The sequence below is a fragment of the Oncorhynchus clarkii genome, chromosome 12, assembly GCF_045791955.1.
Source record: "Oncorhynchus clarkii lewisi isolate Uvic-CL-2024 chromosome 12, UVic_Ocla_1.0, whole genome shotgun sequence".
Taxonomy (NCBI): Eukaryota; Metazoa; Chordata; class Actinopteri; order Salmoniformes; family Salmonidae; genus Oncorhynchus; species Oncorhynchus clarkii.
Window position 1 is genome coordinate 606,057 of NC_092158.1, and position 18,376 is coordinate 624,432.

Here is an 18,376-nt window from a genome sequence, read left to right on the forward strand (position 1 = left end):
CCATCAGGTTTTCTTCCAGAATGGTCCTGTATTTGGCTCCATCCATCTTCCCATCAATTTTAACCATCTTCCCTGTCCCTGCTGAAGAAAAGCAGGCCCAAACCATGATGCTGCCACCACCATGTTTGACAGTGGGGATGGTGTGTTCATTGTGATGAGCTGTGTTGCTTTTACGGCAAACATAACGTTTTGCATTGTTGCCAAAAAGTTCAATTTTGGTTTCATCTGACCAGAGCACCTTCTTCCACATGTTTGGTGTGTCTCCCAGGTGGCTTGTGGCAAACTTTAAACAACACTTTTTATGGATATCTTTAAGAAATGGCTTTCTTCTTGCCACTCTTCCATAAAGGCCAGATTTGTGCAATATACGACTGATTGTTGTCCTATGGACAGAGTCTCCCACCTCAGCTGTAGATCTCTGCAGTTCATCCAGAGTGATCATGGGCCTCTTGGCTGCATCTCTGATCAGTCTTCTCCTTGTATGAGCTGAAAGTTTAGAGGGACGGCCAGGTCTTGGTAGATTTGCAGTGGTCTGATACTCCTTCCATTTCAATATTATCCCTTGCACAGTGCTCCTTGGGATGTTTAAAGCTTGGGAAATCTTTTTGTATCCAAATCCGGCTTTAAACTTCTTCACAACAGTATCTCGGACCTGCCTGGTGTGTTCCTTGTTCTTCATGATGCTCTCTGCGCTTTTAACGGACCTCTGAGACTATCACAGTGCAGGTGCATTTATACGGAGACTTGATTACACACAGGTGGATTGTATTTATCATCATTAGTCATTTAGGTCAACATTGGATCATTCAGAGATCCTCACTGAACTTCTGGAGAGAGTTTGCTGCACTGAAAGTAAAGGGGCTGAATAATTTTGCACGCCCAATTTTTCAGTTTTTGGATTTGTTAAAAAAGTTTAAAATATCCAATAAATGTCGTTCCACTTCATGATTGTGTCCCACTTGTTGTTGATTCTTCACAAAAAAATAGTTTTATATCTTTATGTTTGAAGCCTGAAATGTGGCAAAAGGTCGCAAAGTTCAAGGGGGCCGAATACTTTCGCAAGGCACTGTAATTCTCTCCTTCTCTCTTTCTTTCTTTCTCTCTCTCGGAGGACCTGAGCCCTAGGACCATGCCCCAGGACTACCTGACATGATGACTCCTTGCTGTCCCCAGTCCACCTGGCCGTGCTGCTGCTCCAGTTTCAACTGTTCTGCCTTATTATTATTCAACCATGCAGGTCATTTATGAACATTTGTACATCTTGGCCATGTTCTGTTATAATCTCCACCCGCACAGCCAGAAGAGGACTGGCCACCCCACATAGCCTGGTTCCTCTCTAGGTTTCTTCCTAGGTTTTGGCCTTTCTAGGGAGTTTTTCCTAGCCACCGTGCTTCTACACCTGCATTGCTTGCTGTTTGGGGTATTAGGCTGGGTTTCTGTACAGCACCTTGAGATATCAGCTGATGTACGAAGGGCTATATAAATAAATTTGATTTAAACAGACTATACTGTATCTAGACCTGTAAACAGACTATAATGTATCTAACTGTAAACAGACTATAATGTATCTAACTGTAAACAGACTATACTGTATCTAACTGTATCTAGACCTGTAAACAGACTATACTGTATCTAGACCTGTAAACAGACTATACTGTATCTAACTGTATCTAGACCTGTAAACAGACTATACTGTATCTAAATGTATCTAGACCTGTAAACTGTATCTAGACCAGTCAACAGACAGAGGGAAAAGGGTGCTGTTGACACATACACTACCGTTTAAAAGTTTGGGGTCGCATAGAAATTTCCTTGTTTTTGAAAGAAAAGCACATTTTTTGTCCATTAAAATAACATCAAATTGATCAGAAATTCAGTGTAGACATTGTTAATGTTGTAAATGACTATTGTAGCTGGAAAAGGCAGATTTTATTATGGAATATCTACAGAGGCCCATTATCAGCAACCATCACTCCTGTATTCCAATGGCACATTGTGTTAGCTAATCCAAGTTTATCATTTTAAAAGGCTAAGTGATCATTAGAAAACCCTTTTGCAATTATGTTAGCACAGCTGACAACTGTTGTTCTCATTAAAGAAGCAATACAACTTATTTAGACTAGTTGAGTATCTGGAGCGTCTGCATTTGTGGCTTCAATTACAGGCTCAAAATGGACAGAAACAAAGACCTTTGTTTGTGAATAAGGAGTGGGTGTCATCAACCTTCTTTTCAAAGTGGTTGACAAGGTTGTCTGCAGAGAAGGAGGAGGGAGGGGGCAGGTGTGGAGGATTAAGGAGGGAGGAGGTGCAAAAGTGTTTCCTAGGGTTAGTGGTAGAAAGTGGCTTTAGTAGCGGATACAGAGGAAGAGAGGGTAGAGAGGAGGGAATGGAAGGATGATAGGTCCTCCAGAAGTGTAGTTTTCCTTCATTTCTGCTCAGCTGCCCAGAGGCCTGTTCTGTAAGCTCACAATGAGTCACTCAGCCAAGGAGCAGGAGGGGATGGCCGAGCTGGCCGGGAGAAAAGGGGACAGTCCCGATTCTCTTCCCTCCTCCCAAGGTGTGCACTTATATAATATTTCCCATGGATTTAGCAGTAAAAACTCCCTCCTTCCAACTCATTCCACGGAGGGCCGAGTGTCTGCCGGTTTTCACTTGTCCCTTGATTTATGAATTAAGCTCACAAATTAACAAGGAACTCCCCTCACCTGGTTGTGGGTGGGCTTTCTATCTCCTGAAATGACAACCAGCAGTATTTGTAAAGAATATCACCAAGAACAAACTAAAAGGCTGTAAAGGCCACACACTACCCAAAACTGTATTTTAATGTGACCAGAATGATTGCAGTAGGTTATGTCCATCTACTCATTCCTAAAAAAATGTTGACAAATACATACAATTTGCTACAGTACTTGCCATACATGTATAGCCATTGATGTGTTTAGAGAAGGTTGGACATTGCTTGTTGCACTGTAGCCATCTAGCTAAATGACCACACAACTTACTAGTTACCTTATTAGCCTGCTAGCTAACAGAGCAAGGAACTGTAGCTATTAGTTGATAGGAAGCAATCACCACATACAGTACCAGTCAAAAGTTTGAACACACCTACTCATTCAAAGGTTTTTCTTTATTTTTACTATTTTCTACATTGTAGAATACTAGTGAAGATATCAACAACTATGAAAGAACACATGGAATCATGTAGTAACCCCCCAAAATATTTGAGATTCTTCAAAGTAGCCACCATTTGCCTTGATGACAGCTTTGCACACTCTTGACATTCTCTCAACCAGCTTCATGAGGTAGTCACCTGGAATGCATTTCAATTAACAGGTGCGCCTTGTTAATAGTTAATGTGTGGAATTTCTTTCCTTCTTAATGCATTTGAGCCAATCAGTTGTGTTGTGACAAGGTAGGGGTGGTATACAGAAGACAGTCCTATTTGGTAAAATACCAAGTCCATATTATGACAAGAACTCAAATAAGCAAAGAGAAATGACAGTCTATCATTACTTTAAGACATGAAGGTCAGTCAATCCAGAAAATGTCAAACTTTGAAGGTTTCTTCAAGTGCAGTCGCAAAAATCATCCAGCGCTATGATGAAACTGGCTCTCATGAGGACCGCCACAGGAAAGGAAGTCCCGGAGTTACCTCTGCTGCAGAGAAGTTCATTAGAGTTAACTGACTCATGAGGACCATCACAGGAAAGGAAGACCCAGAGTTACCTCTGCTGCAGAGGATAAGTTCATTAGGTACCACCCTCAGAAATTGCTGCCTAAATAAATGCTTCAGAGTTCAAGTAACAGACACATCTCAACATCAACTATTCAGAGGAGACTGGGTGAATCAGGCCTCTATGGTCAAATTGCTGCAAAGAAACCACTACTAAAGGACACCAATAAGAAGAAGAGACTGGCTTGGGCCAAGAAACACGAGCAAATCAAATCAATGGACATTAGACTGGTGAAAATCTGTCTTTTGGTCTAATGAGTCCAAATGTGAGAAGACAACCGTGTCTTTGGGGGCGCAGAGTAGGTGAACTGATGATCTACGCATGTGTAGTTCTCACCGTGAAGCATGGAGGAGGTGGTGTGGGAGTGCTTTGCTGGTGACACTGTCTGTGATAGATTTAGAATTCAATGCACTCTTAACCAGCATGACTACCACAGCATTCTGCAGCAATACGCCATTCCATCTGGTTTGTCCTTAGTGGGACTATCATTTGTTTTCAATAGGACAATGACCCAACACATATGTGGGAACTCATTCAAGACTGTTGGAAAAGCATTCCAGGTGAAGCTGGTTGAGAGAAAGAATGCCAAAAGTGTGCAAAGCTGTCATCAAGGCAAAGGGTGGCTACTTTGAAGAATCTAAAATACAAAATATATTTTGATTTGTTTAACACTTTTTTGGTTACTACATGATTCCATATGTGTTATTTCATAGATTTGTCTTCACTATTGTTCTCTAATGTAGAAAGTAGTAAAAACACAGAAAAACCCTTGAATGAGTAAGTCTCCAAATGTTTGATTGCTACTGTATATCTAACTCAATAAGTTTCAGGGTTTAGAGGTCAGGTTCCTCAGAAGACTCCAGTCTCCGAGAGGGTTAGGGGTCAGGTTCCTCAGAAGACATCAGCCGCAGAGAGGGTTAGGGGTCAGGTTCCTCAGAAGACGCCAGCCGCAGAGAGGGTTAGGGGTCAGGTTCCTCAGAAGACGCCAGCCTCAGTGAGTAGTGTATTGGCCTCCAGCAGCATTCCCTTGGCGTAGACCCGTATGGTGTAGAACATAGTGAGGAAGTCCTGTGTGCTGAACAGAGTGTCTGCCAGGGCGAAGCCCAGTGTGGAGGGGATGAATCCTCTGCCGTACTCCACCATCCACGTCCCAGCACTCCACTGGACCGACGTCGCCTCGCCTACCGTGTGGACTATCGTGTCACCTGTCAACACACACACCTGTCAACACACACCTGATACAGAAGATGCTACAATGTAGGCCCACTCCACATAACTAGAAGGTAGGCTAGTTTACTTTGACATGTTAGTAATTTAGAGCCACTTACAGTAGTGAGTAATTTAGCAGACTCGCTGATCCAGAGCCACTACAGTAGTGAGTCATTTAGCAGACTCGCTGATCCAGAGCCACTACAGTAGTGAGTCATTTAACAGACTCGCTGATCCAGAGCCACTACAGTAGTGAGTCATTTAACAGACTCGCTGATCCAGAGCCACTACAGTAGTGAGTCATTTAGCAGACTCTCTGATCCAGAGCCACTACAGTAGTGAGTCATTTAACAGACTCTCTTATCCAGAGACACTTACAGTAGTGAGTCATTTAACAGACTCTCTTATCCAGAGACACTTACAGTAGTGAGTCATTTAACAGACTCTCTTATCCAGAGCCACTTACAAGAGCAATTAGGATTAAGTGCCTTGCTCAAGGGAACATCGGCAGATGTTTCACCTAGTCGGCTCAGAGACTTTTAGTTACTGACCATACATTGCCAGCAGCATACCACCCTGCATACCACTGCTGGCTTGCTTCTGAAGATAAGCAGGGTTGGTCCTGGTCAGTTCCTGGATGGGAGACCAGTTGCTGCTGGAAGTGGTGTTGGAGGGCCAGTAGGAGGCACTCCCAATGCCCCAGGGCAGTGATTGGGGACACTGCCCTGTGTAGGGTGCTGTTTTTCGGATGGGACGTTAAATGGGTATTATGACCCTCTGAGGCCATTAAAGATCCCATGGCACTTATCATAAGAGTAGGGGTGTTAACCCCGGTGTCCTGTCTAAATTCCCAATCTGGCCCTCAAACCATCACGGTCACCTAATAATGCTCAGTTTACAAATCCCCCTGTAACTATTCCCCAGGTCGTTGCTGCAAATTAGAACATGTTCTCAGTCAACTTACCTGGTAAAATAACAGATAAATAAATACGCTCTTAACCACGAGGCTACCTACCTCACTGACCTGTGTTTTACCTGGGTAGAACAGCTGTAGTGTCTAAATTTATACATTTAAATATAGAATTTAATAGGATCTCTGTGGTCTTACCTGGATAGTACATTTCACTCTTAGTTGATCCCTCCTTCCACTGCCTGAAGGTCCCAGAGATGATGGTGTCTGATATTTCAGCCCAGTAACGACCTTAAAAGAATTTCAACAAGTTAATAACAAAAACAAAACAGGAGGCACGGAGAGATACGATGGAGGATAGAAGACATTAAGAATGAGGAAAGACTGATGATGTGACCCAAATGGCACCCTATTCCCCTCATAGGGCACTACTTATAGGGTGGCAGGTAGACTAGTGGTTACAGAGTTGGGCCAGTAACCAGCAGGTAGACTAGTGGTTAGAGAGTGGGGCCAGTAACCAGCAGGTAGCCTAGTGGTTGGAGAGCGTTGGGCCAGTAACCAGCAGGTAGACTAGTGGTTAGAGCATTGGGCCAGTAACCAGCAGGTAGACTAGTGGTTAGAGCATTGGGCCAGTAACCAGCAGGTAGACTAGTGGTTAGAGCGTTGGGCCAGTAACCAGCAGGTAGACTAGTGGTTAGAGCGTTGGGCCAGTAACCAGCAGGTAGACTAGTGGTTAGAGCGTTGGGCCAGTAACCAGCAGGTAGACTAGTGGTTAGAGCATTGGGCCAGTAACCAGCAGGTAGACTAGTGGTTAGAGCGTTGGGCCAGTAACCAGCAGGTAGACTAGTGGTTAGAAGCAGGTGGTTACAGAGCCACATCACTGCCTGGTATTGCAATTTCTCGCATCTAACCGTAAGATGCTACAGAGGGTGGTGCGATTGACCCCCCCCCCCCCCCATTTGTTTTTACACAGCTGCTACTCACTGTGTGAGGGTGGCCCAATACATCACTGGGGCCAAGCTTCCTGCCACCCAGGACCTGTATACTAGGCAGTGTCAGAGGAAAGCCCAAACAATTGTCAGACTCTAGTCACCTAAATTATAGACTGTTTTCTCTGCTACCGCATGACAAGATGTACCGGAGCGCCAAGTCTAGGACCAAAAGGCTCCTTAGCAGGTTCTACATCCAAACCATAAGACTGCTGAAGAATTAATCAAATGACCACCCAGACTATTCAAATTGACCCCCCCCCCCCCCCCCCCCATTTGTTTTTACACAGCTGCTACTCACTGTTTATTTTCTATGCATAGTCACTTTACCCCCACCTACATGTACAAATTACCTTGACAAACCTGTACCTCCCCACATTGACTCGGTACCCCCTGTATATAGCCTCCACATTGACTCGGTACCCCCTGTATATAGCCTCCACATTGACTCGGTACCCCCGTATATAGCCTCCACATTGACTCGGTACCCCCTGTATATAGCCTCCACATTGACTCGGTACCCCCTGTATATAGCCTCCACATTGACTCGGTACCCCCTGAATATAGCCTCCACATTGACTCGGTACCCCCTGTATATAGCCTCCACATTGATATAGCCTCCACATTGACTCGGTACCGGTACCCCCTGTATATAGCCTCCACATTGACTCGGTACCTCCTGTATATAACCTCTGTATATAACATTGACTCGGTACCGGTACCCCCTGTATATAGACTCCACATTGACTGTACCGTAACACCCTGTATATACCGGTACCGTAACACCCTGTATATAGCCTCCACATTGACTCGGTACCGTAACACCCTGTATATAACCTCCACATTGACTCGGTACCGGTACCCCCTGTATATAGACTCCACATTGACTCGGTACCGGTACCCCCTGTATATAGCCTCCACATTGACTCTGTACCGTAACACCCTGTATATAGCCTCCACATTGACTCGGTACCGTAACACCCTGTATATAGCCTCCACATTGACTCTGTACCGGAACACCCTGTATATAGCCTCCACATTGACTCTGTACCGGAACACCCTGTATATAGCCTAGTTATTGTGTTACATTTGTATTCTTTTTTACTTTAGTTTATTTGGTAAATATCTTCATAACACTTTCTTGAACTGCGTTGTTGGTTAAGGGTAAGTAATTGTAAGTAATTTCACTATAAGTTGTATTTGGCACATGTGACAAATGAAGTTTGATTTGACCTACCATACTACTATGGCTGAACCTGTAAAACAACACATTACACTGCACCTATTGTTAATTTCACCTTTATTTAACCAGGTAGTCTAGTTGAGAACAAGTTCTCATTTACAACTGCCACCTGGCCAAGATAAGCAGTGCGACAGAAACAACAGAGTTACACATGGAGTAAACAAACATACAGTCAATATTACAATACAATAATAAATAAAATACCTATCATACTAGTATGGCTAACCCTGTAAAACAACACATTACACTGCACCTATGCAGTGTGTGGGGTGGCAGGTAGCCTAGTGGTTAGAGAGTTGGGCTAGTCTAGACTCAATTCTCTGTATACAGTGCCTTGCGAAAGTATTCGGCTCCCTTGAACTTTGCGACCTTTTGCCACATTTCAGGCTTCAAACAAAGATATAAAACTGTATTTTTTGTGAAGAATCAACAACAAGTGGGACACAATCATGAAGTGGAACGACATTTATTGGATATTTCAAACTTTTTTAACAAATCAAAAACTGAAAAATTGGGCGTGCAAAATTATTCAGCCCCCTTAAGTTAATACTTTGTAGCGTCACCTTTTGCTGCGCTTACAGCTTTAAGTCGCTTGGGGTATGTCTCTATCAGTTTTGCACATCGAGAGACTGACATTTTTTCCCATTCCTCCTTGCAAAACAGCTCGAGCTCAGTGAGGTTGGATGGAGAGCATTTGTGAACAGCAGTTTTCAGTTCTTTCCACAGATTCTCGATTGGATTCAGGTCTGGACTTTGACTTGGCCATTCTAACACCTGGATATGTTTATTTTTGAACCATTCCATTGTAGATTTTGCTTTATGTTTTGGATCATTGTCTTGTTGGAAGACAAATCTCCGTCCCAGTCTCAGGTCTTTTGCAGACTCCATCAGGTTTTCTTCCAGAATGGTCCTGTATTTGGCTCCATCCATCTTCCCATCAATTTTAACCATCTTCCCTGTCCCTGCTGAAGAAAAGCAGGCCCAAACCATGATGCTGCCACCACCATGTTTGACAGTGGGGATGGTGTGTTCAGCTGTGTTGCTTTTACGCCAAACATAACGTTTTGCATTGTTGCCAAAAAGTTCAATTTTGGTTTCATCTGACCAGAGCACCTTCTTCCACATGTTTGGTGTGTCTCCCAGGTGGCTTGTGGCAACCTTTAAACAACACTTTTTATGGATATCTTTAAGAAATGGCTTTCTTCTTGCCACTTCCATAAAGGCCAGATTTGTGCAATATACGACTGATTGTTGTCCTATGGACAGAGTCTCCCACCTCAGCTGTAGATCTCTGCAGTTCATCCAGAGTGATCATGGGCGTCTTGGCTGCATCTCTGATCAGTCTTCTCCTTGTATGAGCTGAAAGTTTAGAGGGACGGCCAGGTCTTGGTAGATTTGCAGTGGTCTGATACTCCTTCCATTTCAATATTATCGCTTGCACAGTGCTCCTTGGGATGTTTAAAGCTTGGGAAATCTTTTTGTATCCAAATCCGGCTTTAAACTTCTTCACAACAGTATCTCGGACCTGCCTGGTGTGTTCCTTGTTCTTCATGATGCTCTCTGCGCTTCTAACGGACCTCTGAGACTATCACAGTGCAGGTGCATTTATACGAAGACTTAATTACACACAGGTGGATTGTATTTATCATCATTAGTCATTTAGGTCAACATTGGATCATTCAGAGATCCTCACTGAACTTCTGGAGAGAGTTTGCTGCACTGAAAGTAAAGGGGCTGAATAATTTTGCACGCCCAATTTTTCAGTTTTTGATTTGTTAAAAAAGTTTGAATTATCCAATAAATGTCGTTCCACTTCATGATTGTGTCCCACTTGTTGTTGATTCTTCACAAAAAAATACAGTTTTATATCTTTATGTTTGAAGCCTGAAATGTGGCAAAAGGTCGCAAAGTTCAAGGGGGCCGAATACTTTCGCAAGGTTCTGTACATCAACAATGTTGCTCTTGCTGCGGGTGAATCTCTGATCCACCTCTACGCAGACGACACCATTCTGTATACTTCCGGCCCTTCTTTAGACACTGTGTTAACAAACCTCCAAACAAGCTTCAATGCCATACAACACTCCTTCTGTGGCCTCTAACTGCTCTTAAATGCTAGTAAAACTAAACGCATGCTTTTCAACCGTTTGCTGCCTAAACCTGCCCGCCCGAATAGCATCACCACCCTGGACGGTTCCGACCTAGAATATGTGGACAACTACAAATACCTAGGTGTAACATCTCCAATCCAAAATCAAATCCAGAATTGGCTTCCTATTTCGCAACAAAGCCTCCTACACTCACGCCGCCAAACTTACCCTAGTAGAACTGACTATCCTACCGATCCTCAACTTCGGCAATGTCACCTACAAAATAGCTTTCAACACTCTACTCAGCAAACTGGATGCAGTCTATCACAGGCCCATCCGTTTTGTTACCAAAGCCCCTTATAACACCCACCACTGCGACCTGTATGCTCTAGTCGGCTGGCCCTCGCTACATATTCGTCGCCAGACCCACTGGCTCCAGGTCATCTATAAGTCTATGCTAGGTAAAGCTCTGCCTTATCTCAGCTCACTGGTCACGGTAGCAGCACCCACCCGTAGCACACGTTCCAGCAGGTATAGCTCACTGGTCACCCCCAAAGCCAACACCTCCTTTGGCCGCCTTTCCTTCCAGTTCTCTGCTGCCAGTGACTGGAACGAATTGCAAAAAAAAAAAATTGTCGAAGCTGGAGACTTATATTTCCCTCACTAACTTTAAACATCAACTATCTGAGCAGCTAACCGATCACTGCAGCTGTACATAGTCCATCTGTAAATAGCGTACCCAATCTACTTACCTCATCCCCATATTGTTTTTATGTACTTTTCTGCTCTTTTACACACCAGTATTTCTACTTGCACATCATCATCTGATCATCTGTCACTCCAGTGTTAATCTGCTAAATTGTAATTCTTCGCTACTATGGCCTATTTATTGCCTTACCTCCTCATGCCATTTGCACACACTGTATATAGACTTTCTTTTTTCTACTGTGTCATTGACTTGTTTATTGTGTTATTGGCTTGTTTATTGTTTATTCCATGTGTAACTCTGTGTTGTTGTCTGTTCACACTGCTTTGCTTTATCTTGGCCAGGTCGCAGATGTAAATGAGAACTTGTTCTCAACTAGCTTACCTGGTTAAATAAAGGTGACATAAAAATAACTAAAAAAATAACTGAAAGGTTGCAAAATCAAATCCCCGAGCTGACAAGGTACAAATCAGTCGTTCTGCCCCTGAACAGGCAGTTAACTCACAGTTCCCAGGCCGTCATTGAAAATAAGAATTTGTTCTTAACTGACTTGCCTGGTTAAATAAAGGTTGCATAAACATGACAATACATGTTTTACTTATGACCAGGGCCCATAGAGGCCGTGTGTGAACCCAGAGTGATCCTGACCTGAGTGTCCTCCGGTGTCCACGGCGGTGCCGAACAGCAGGACGTACTCGGTGAGGGAGGCGTGGAGCAGACACATGGACCCCATCCAGCCGCCTGCGTTGACAAACACCCACTGCAGGTCCTCGTCCGGCAGGATGTGACCCGGGTACTTCCTCCGCAGCTCCACCACCACCTTGGAGAACGCCTGGTCGTGGTCCTGGCCTGGAGGAGACAACATCATCAACAACACACAATGCCTGGTCGAGGTCCTGGCCTGGAGGAGACAACATCATCAACACAGTTGTTTTGTCCTGGCCTCAAAACCACATGTAGAGCAGTGATAAATCAGTATTACCAGACATGAGAAAAAAACAACTATGGAATGGTAGAGGTTTCTTGTCAACAGCAGTAAACTATACCTCATGTCTAGCATGTCCCTGACCTCACTCTTATCATCGATGAACCCTCCCATTTTAAAAAGATAGCATGCTGATGTTAGCTTGCAAGAGCTCTCACTCACCTCTCTCAACTGCTAATCCACCTCCTTCTAGTCAAAACCATCTGGCTAGCAGGGTCATGTGGCTAACTAGATCTAGAAGGCCAGCATAATACAATCACAGCTAGCTACATGCTTGGGTCTAATACTACAGCCAGTTGCTGACCTGGCATAGCCAATCAACTAAGCTAGCTAGTTAACTTGTGGGTTATTGAAGCAATAAGACATCAGGAGGTGTGGTAAATGGCCAATATACCACGGCTAAGGGCTGTTCTTACGCACAAGGAGTGCCTGGACACAGCCCTTACCTGTGGTATATTGGCCATATACCACAAACCCGAGGTGCCTTATTGCTATTTTAAACTGGTTACCAACATAATTAGAACAGTAAAAATACATGTTTTGTCATACCTGTGGTATATGGTCTGATATACCACAGGCTTTCAGCCAATCAGCATGCAGGGCTCGAACCACCCTGTTTATAATATTTAAATGGCTAAGGGCTCGATCCAGGCACTCTGCATTGCATCGTGCAAGGAACAGCCATTAGTCGTGGTATATTGGCCATATACCACACCTCCTCATGCCTTAAATGTTTAATTATACAAGGGTTGGGTCTAATCCTGAATGCTGATTGGTTAAAACCACATTACAGGCAGAGTCTATTCCACAAGTTACCACCGGCTAAATCTATGATGTTAAAATGCCTATTTACTCTGTTCCATCCGACTGTACAATCCACTCTCATCAGCCCAGCCAGGCAATTTATAAACTTGATCTCCACTATAAAAAGCATCTAGACATTATCTCACATTAAGCTTTCAACCACAGAGATTTGTATTAACCTGTCTGTCTCTCCGATATTTGCAACTTTGTTTCAATATTCAAATTTGATCTCCAGCTCCAAATTTGATCTCCCATTAATGAATGTGGCTGGGGTGGACGAGACAGAGAGGCAGCCGAAATCATGAATCAGCTGGCATCATTTGTATGGATGTGGATGTATACAAATACATTTGTATTGAAAAAAGGTGCAGTTAGTTTGCAGTCTTTCCAGCTTCAGTTTAAAGTGATTGTGTTGACTGTGTTGTTGGCTAGCTCCTCTGAACAACAGTGTCCTGAGGAGTGAGCAAATTTTCTATCCCAGGCGAAATAGTGCCTCATTGGCTCATTGTTATGGATGTATCCAAATACATGTCACTTGAAAACAGCTTAAACAAATGCAGCTACTTCACTGTTATTCTGGCTTGTTGACGTGACCAAGTTAGCCGTAGTTGGCTAGCTAGCGATACGAACGTTGCCAGCCAGTATGGCAATGGAATATTTAGACTGAACGACTGGGTCACGTCCATAGATACAGAACCAATAGACTGAACGACTGGGTCACGTCCATAGATACAGAACCAATAGACTGAACGACTGGGTCACGTCCATAGATACAGAACCAATAGACTGAACGACTGGGACACGTCCATAGATACAGAACCAATAGACTGAACGACTGGGTCGGGTCCATAGATACAGAACCAATAGACTGAACGACTGGGTCGGGTCCATAGATACAGAACCAATAGACTGAACGACTGGGTCACGTCCATAGATACAGAACCAATAGACTGAACGACTGGGTCGGGTCCATAGATACAGAACCAATAGACTGAACGACTGGGTCGGGTCCATAGAGACAGAACAACAAGACTGAACAACTGGGTCGTGTCCATAGATACAGAACCAATAGACTGAACGACTGGGTCGGGTCCATAGATACAGAGAAACAAGACTGAACGACTGGGACATGTCCATAGATACAGAACCAATAGACTGAACGACTGGGTCGGGTCCATAGATACAGAACCAATAGACTGAACGACTGGGTCACGTCCATAGATACAGAACCAATAGACTGAACGACTGGGTCGGGTCCATAGATACAGAACCAATAGACTGAACGACTGGGTCGGGTCCATAGAGACAGAACAACAAGACTGAACAACTGGGTCGTGTCCATAGATACAGAACCAATAGACTGAACGACTGGGTCGGGTCCATAGATACAGAGAAACAAGACTGAACGACTGGGACATGTCCATAGATACAGAACCAATAGACTGAACGACTGGGTCGGGTCCATAGATACAGAACCAATAGACTGAACGACTGGGTCGTGTCCATAGAGACAGAACAACAAGACTGAACGACTGGGACATGTCCATAGATACAGAACCAATAGACTGAACGACTGGGTCGTCTTTTTCACCGAACCGATTTAACTTTCGACCAGCCGGGTTTGGTAACAACCTTAGCATTGTGTCGGGACTATATTTTGTGGAAGGATGAAATAGTATGAATAAATTCATCAAACTAAAGTTTAATGAAAATATGTATTTGAATATGTTGGTAACCCGTTGTATAAAAGGCTTAGATGGCATCATCACTTAATTTCACTAGTCTTTCTCGTGATGTTAAGCTAACCATCACACATATCCATTTAATGATTATCTGGAGCGTATTCATTACGCAGATTATGTTGGAAAACGTTTCTTAAACGGAGAGAACTATCTGAATTTGTCCAATAGAAACTATCGTGTGCTGTTTGCTTCCTTGTAAATCTTCCGTAATGAATGCTCCCCTGACTAGCCAACTATCCATTTACCTGCGTATCGCTTGGCCAGTACAGCAACATCTTCCTTTGTGAAGACATAGTGCTTGTTGGCCATCCACTGCCGCAAGTACATCACTATCAACACAGACACTCCAGCCAGCACGATTAACTTTAACACTTTAGTTGTCCAAGACATGGCTGAGATTGAGTAGTAGAACACCACGACCAGAGAAACAGACAAGAGCTGCAGCGAAGACAGACGGAAGTTATGCGAAGGCACCCATAGAGATAGATACATGACTCGTATGTGTCATCATCGCGTCTGAGACGGCATGGGCAGCGCCATTGAGTTTATCTCCAGTTTGAAGTAGTCAATTTTCTCCCAAATGATTGGCTGATTCCTCATGATGACCTTATTGGACATGACTTCAACCGGGTCGCCAGGAGGGATCAGCCAATGAAGTTGGAAGTCCCACCCAGTTGACGACATGAAACTGGTGAAAGCCCGGAATGGCGCTGCCCATGCTATAGCAGGCTTTTGGCCACTAGAGACCTCTATCATTCTCAATGGGGGAGGCGCCTTAACGTTCCCCTCTGTACTCCCCCCAAGATAGAACGGTTTCTATCAACGAGCAGAAGAGGAATATCTGTACATTGTTACAACACTGTGTGTGTGTATATATGTATATACATATGACATTTGTAATGTCTTTATTGTTTTGAAACTTCTGTATGTGTTATGTTTACTGTTCATTTTTATTGTTTATTTCACTTTTGTATATTATCTACCTCACTTGCTTTGGCAATGTTAACACATGTTTCCCATGCCAATAAAGCCCCTTGAATTGAATTGGAATAGTCACATGCAAACCAGCATACATACAAACTATTTACATTGCCAGGAATCAGAAACAAACAAATCATAATCATTATTAATACAAGTTTTAATTGCCTTTTTGTTTTTCATTTTAGTTAAAGTGGTGCCATATTGTTTAAATTCATTTATAAAGTGAAAAAAGTTAGGTTTTGAATTAGTCCATTTGCATTTTTGAATATGAAATGTACCTAATATTATTAGCAGTTGAATTAAATATACTACATCTTTATCAATGTCAGAATTTCTGAAATAAATCATTATATCAAAACCATTAAATTGTACAACCGGCCCTATTTTTTTTGTAATGAAATTCTGTATGTCAATCCAAAACATTCTGCTATAAAAACAGGCAAAATGGTCTCCTACATTCCACAGAAATCACATTTATTGTCAATATTCAGCTTGAATCTTTCCAAAACATGTTTCACAGGATACATTCTATGTAACATTTTGAATGAAACTTCCTTTACCCTGTTACTGATATAATATGTGTTAGCAATTTTCCATGCTTTCCCACATTGTATATCACCATAGATTTCTGTCCAAAAGAATCTTGCTGAGGGAATTGTAGTATCACAAAAAAAATCCTAATCTGTTTATTACTACATTTATCTTTAATGTTAATTTTGCCAATGAATACATTTTCATGTAAATCTATGTTACTTACATCAACCACAGAGGAATTAAAAAAAGATACAACCCCCCCATCATAAACAATTGCATATTATTTCAGGGTTATTGGAATTTTAAATGGATCAAGAAATTCCCCATATGAGAGAAGGTATCCATCCTCATTCAGAAACTGACCAACGTAGAACGAATGATGCGGAAGAAATTGACGAGACGAGTTGAAATGATATCCAATCAGAATGGTGAAAAAATGTCACGCAGGCAAGGTGGCGGTGTCAATATTGTCGTGGAGCTTGCGTTTGTTGCCATGAAGTCACTGGTGTTGTTCTAGCTATCAGAAAGCCACTATATGTAAGATTGTCTCCTACCAAGACAAACATTTAACAACACATATATATCTGAATGTTCCGCATGGTTCTGAACGCGTCTACTAGTATACCTTGCGTTACGTCTGGAATCCTGCGTTCATCTGCGCAGCTTTCATTCTCTCCACTGGTTCTATTCCGAGAGTAGTTAGCGGCAGAGCGCTTTCGAAACAGCACCAACTCAAAGCAGGGTTAGGGTTGATCTTATATCTTATGTCAGGCTGAAGACAGTCCGAGCCACCACTGGTACTGACACAGAGAGAGGTTTAGTAAAGTAGGGCTGGACACAGGTGGACTTTCACGTCGTCGGCGTTGTGACAACAACATAGAGCAACGCAATGAGCAGCAATAATGAACTCCGCTTTGATCCAAAGGGTAATATCTCTTTCCTGGAACATGATTTGCAAGAACACACTACTAAAACACGACTACAGACTATTAGTGCATCTGGTCTTTTAGGAGTTATTGATTAAAGGAGCATAATGTTACTCTTTATAGTCCAATGACTTTACATGTTCAGTCAGCAAGACTTTATGTTACCACAGAATACAACCCGTGATTCAGTTCCTGTTTTGGAATATAAAGTACATGGATGCATCTCTGGTGCCACCTGCAGGCCATGTTATAGAGCGCAGTCCAGATATACTATAACTTTCACCTGTGACTGAACTTCTACCGATTATAAAAAAATTAGGCTGGACTACAACAGTATCTGGGGTTAGTTCTTGAGATGACCTAATTAGCTAACTGTGTGTATGTGTGCATCTCTGTCTGTCTGTCTGTCTGTCTGTCTGTCTGTCTGTCTCTCAATTCAATTCAATTCAATTCAAGGTCTTTATTGGCATGGGAAACATGTGTTAACATTGCCAAAGCAAGTGAGGTAGACAACATACAAAGTGAATATATAAAGTGAAAAACAACAAAAATTAACAGTAAACATTACACATACAGAGGTTTCAAAACAGTAAAGACATTACAAATGTCATATTATATATATATATATACAGTGTTTTAACAATGTACAATGTCTCTCAATGTCTCTCTCTCTCTCTCTCTCTCTCTCTCTCTCATCAATTCAAGGGGCTTTATTGGCATGGAAAACATGTGTTAACATTGCCAAAGCAATCGAGGTAGATAATATACAAAAGTGAGATAAAAACCTCTCTCTCTCTCTCTCTCTCTCTCTCTCTCTGTGTGTCTGTCTCAGAGCACCAGCACCTGCGCTACAACCCCCTCCGGGACACGTGGGTTCTGGTGTCGGCCCACAGGATGAAGAGACCTTGGAGTGGCCAGGTGGAGAAGGAAGAGGAGGACCAAGTACCTCAACACGACCCAAACAACCCCCTCTGTCCTGGGAACACCAGGGCCAACGGAGAGGTGAGAACCTTGACCTCTAACCCTATAACCCTGACACAACCCAAACAACCCCCTCTGTCCTGGGAACACCAACAGAGAGGACACACACACAGAGATAGATTTTATTATGTCTATTTTTATGAACCTTTATTTAACAAGGCACGATGGTTAAGAACACATTTTTATTTACAATGACAGCCTAGGAACAGTGGGTTAACTGCCTTGTTCAGGGGCAAAACGACACATTTTTACCTTGTCAGCTCAGGGATTCAATCTGGCGACCTTTTTGTTACTGGCCTAATTCTCTAACCACTAGGCTACCTGCTGCCCCAAAGATAAAATAGGTAGATACAGTGTAGATAGGTAGATGCCATAGATGGGGCGGCAGGGTAGCCTAGTGGTTAGAGCATTCGACTAGTAACCGGAAGGTTACAAGTTCAAACCCCCGAGCTGACAAGGTACAAATCTGTCGTTCTGCCCCTGAACAGGCAGTTAACCCACTGTTCCTAGGCCGTCATTGAAAATAAGAATTTGTTCTTAACTAG

At 43.0% G+C, this 18,376-nt stretch overlaps 2 protein-coding genes across 2 annotated transcripts in view; one reads left to right on the top strand and one right to left on the bottom strand.

The window, feature by feature from the left end:
* Positions 1-1,845: 1,845 nt before the first annotated feature.
* Positions 1,846-14,967, bottom strand: LOC139422639 (sigma non-opioid intracellular receptor 1). Its single transcript, XM_071173790.1, has 4 exons — positions 14,655-14,967; positions 11,527-11,727; positions 6,052-6,144; positions 1,846-4,939 (listed from the first exon to the last, which is right to left on the bottom strand). Exons 1-4 carry the CDS (start codon positions 14,899-14,901, stop codon positions 4,710-4,712), a joined length of 771 nt encoding a protein of 256 aa, XP_071029891.1. The 5' UTR covers positions 14,902-14,967; the 3' UTR covers positions 1,846-4,709.
* Positions 14,968-16,369: 1,402 nt separating this feature from the next.
* Positions 16,370-18,376, top strand: part of LOC139421801 (galactose-1-phosphate uridylyltransferase) — a 77,218-nt gene continuing 75,211 nt past the window's right edge. Inside the window, exons 1-2 of the mRNA XM_071172920.1 lie at positions 16,370-16,850; positions 17,683-17,852. Of these exons, the coding sequence (XP_071029021.1) occupies positions 16,814-16,850; positions 17,683-17,852 (207 nt within the window). The 5' untranslated portion in view covers positions 16,370-16,813. The remainder of the gene's footprint in view (positions 16,851-17,682; positions 17,853-18,376) is intronic.

Coding starts and splice junctions, on each gene's coding strand:
- LOC139422639 (XM_071173790.1), bottom strand. CDS start 14,901: ATGTATCTATCTCTATGGGTGCCTTCGCATAACTTCCGTCTGTCTTCG. Junction 11,728..14,654: donor ACTGGCCAAGCGATACGCAG/GTAAATGGATAG, acceptor TGTCTCCTCCAG/GCCAGGACCACGACCAGGCG. Junction 4,940..6,051: donor GAGTGAAATGTACTATCCAG/GTAAGACCACAG, acceptor GTGTGTTGACAG/GTGACACGATAGTCCACACG.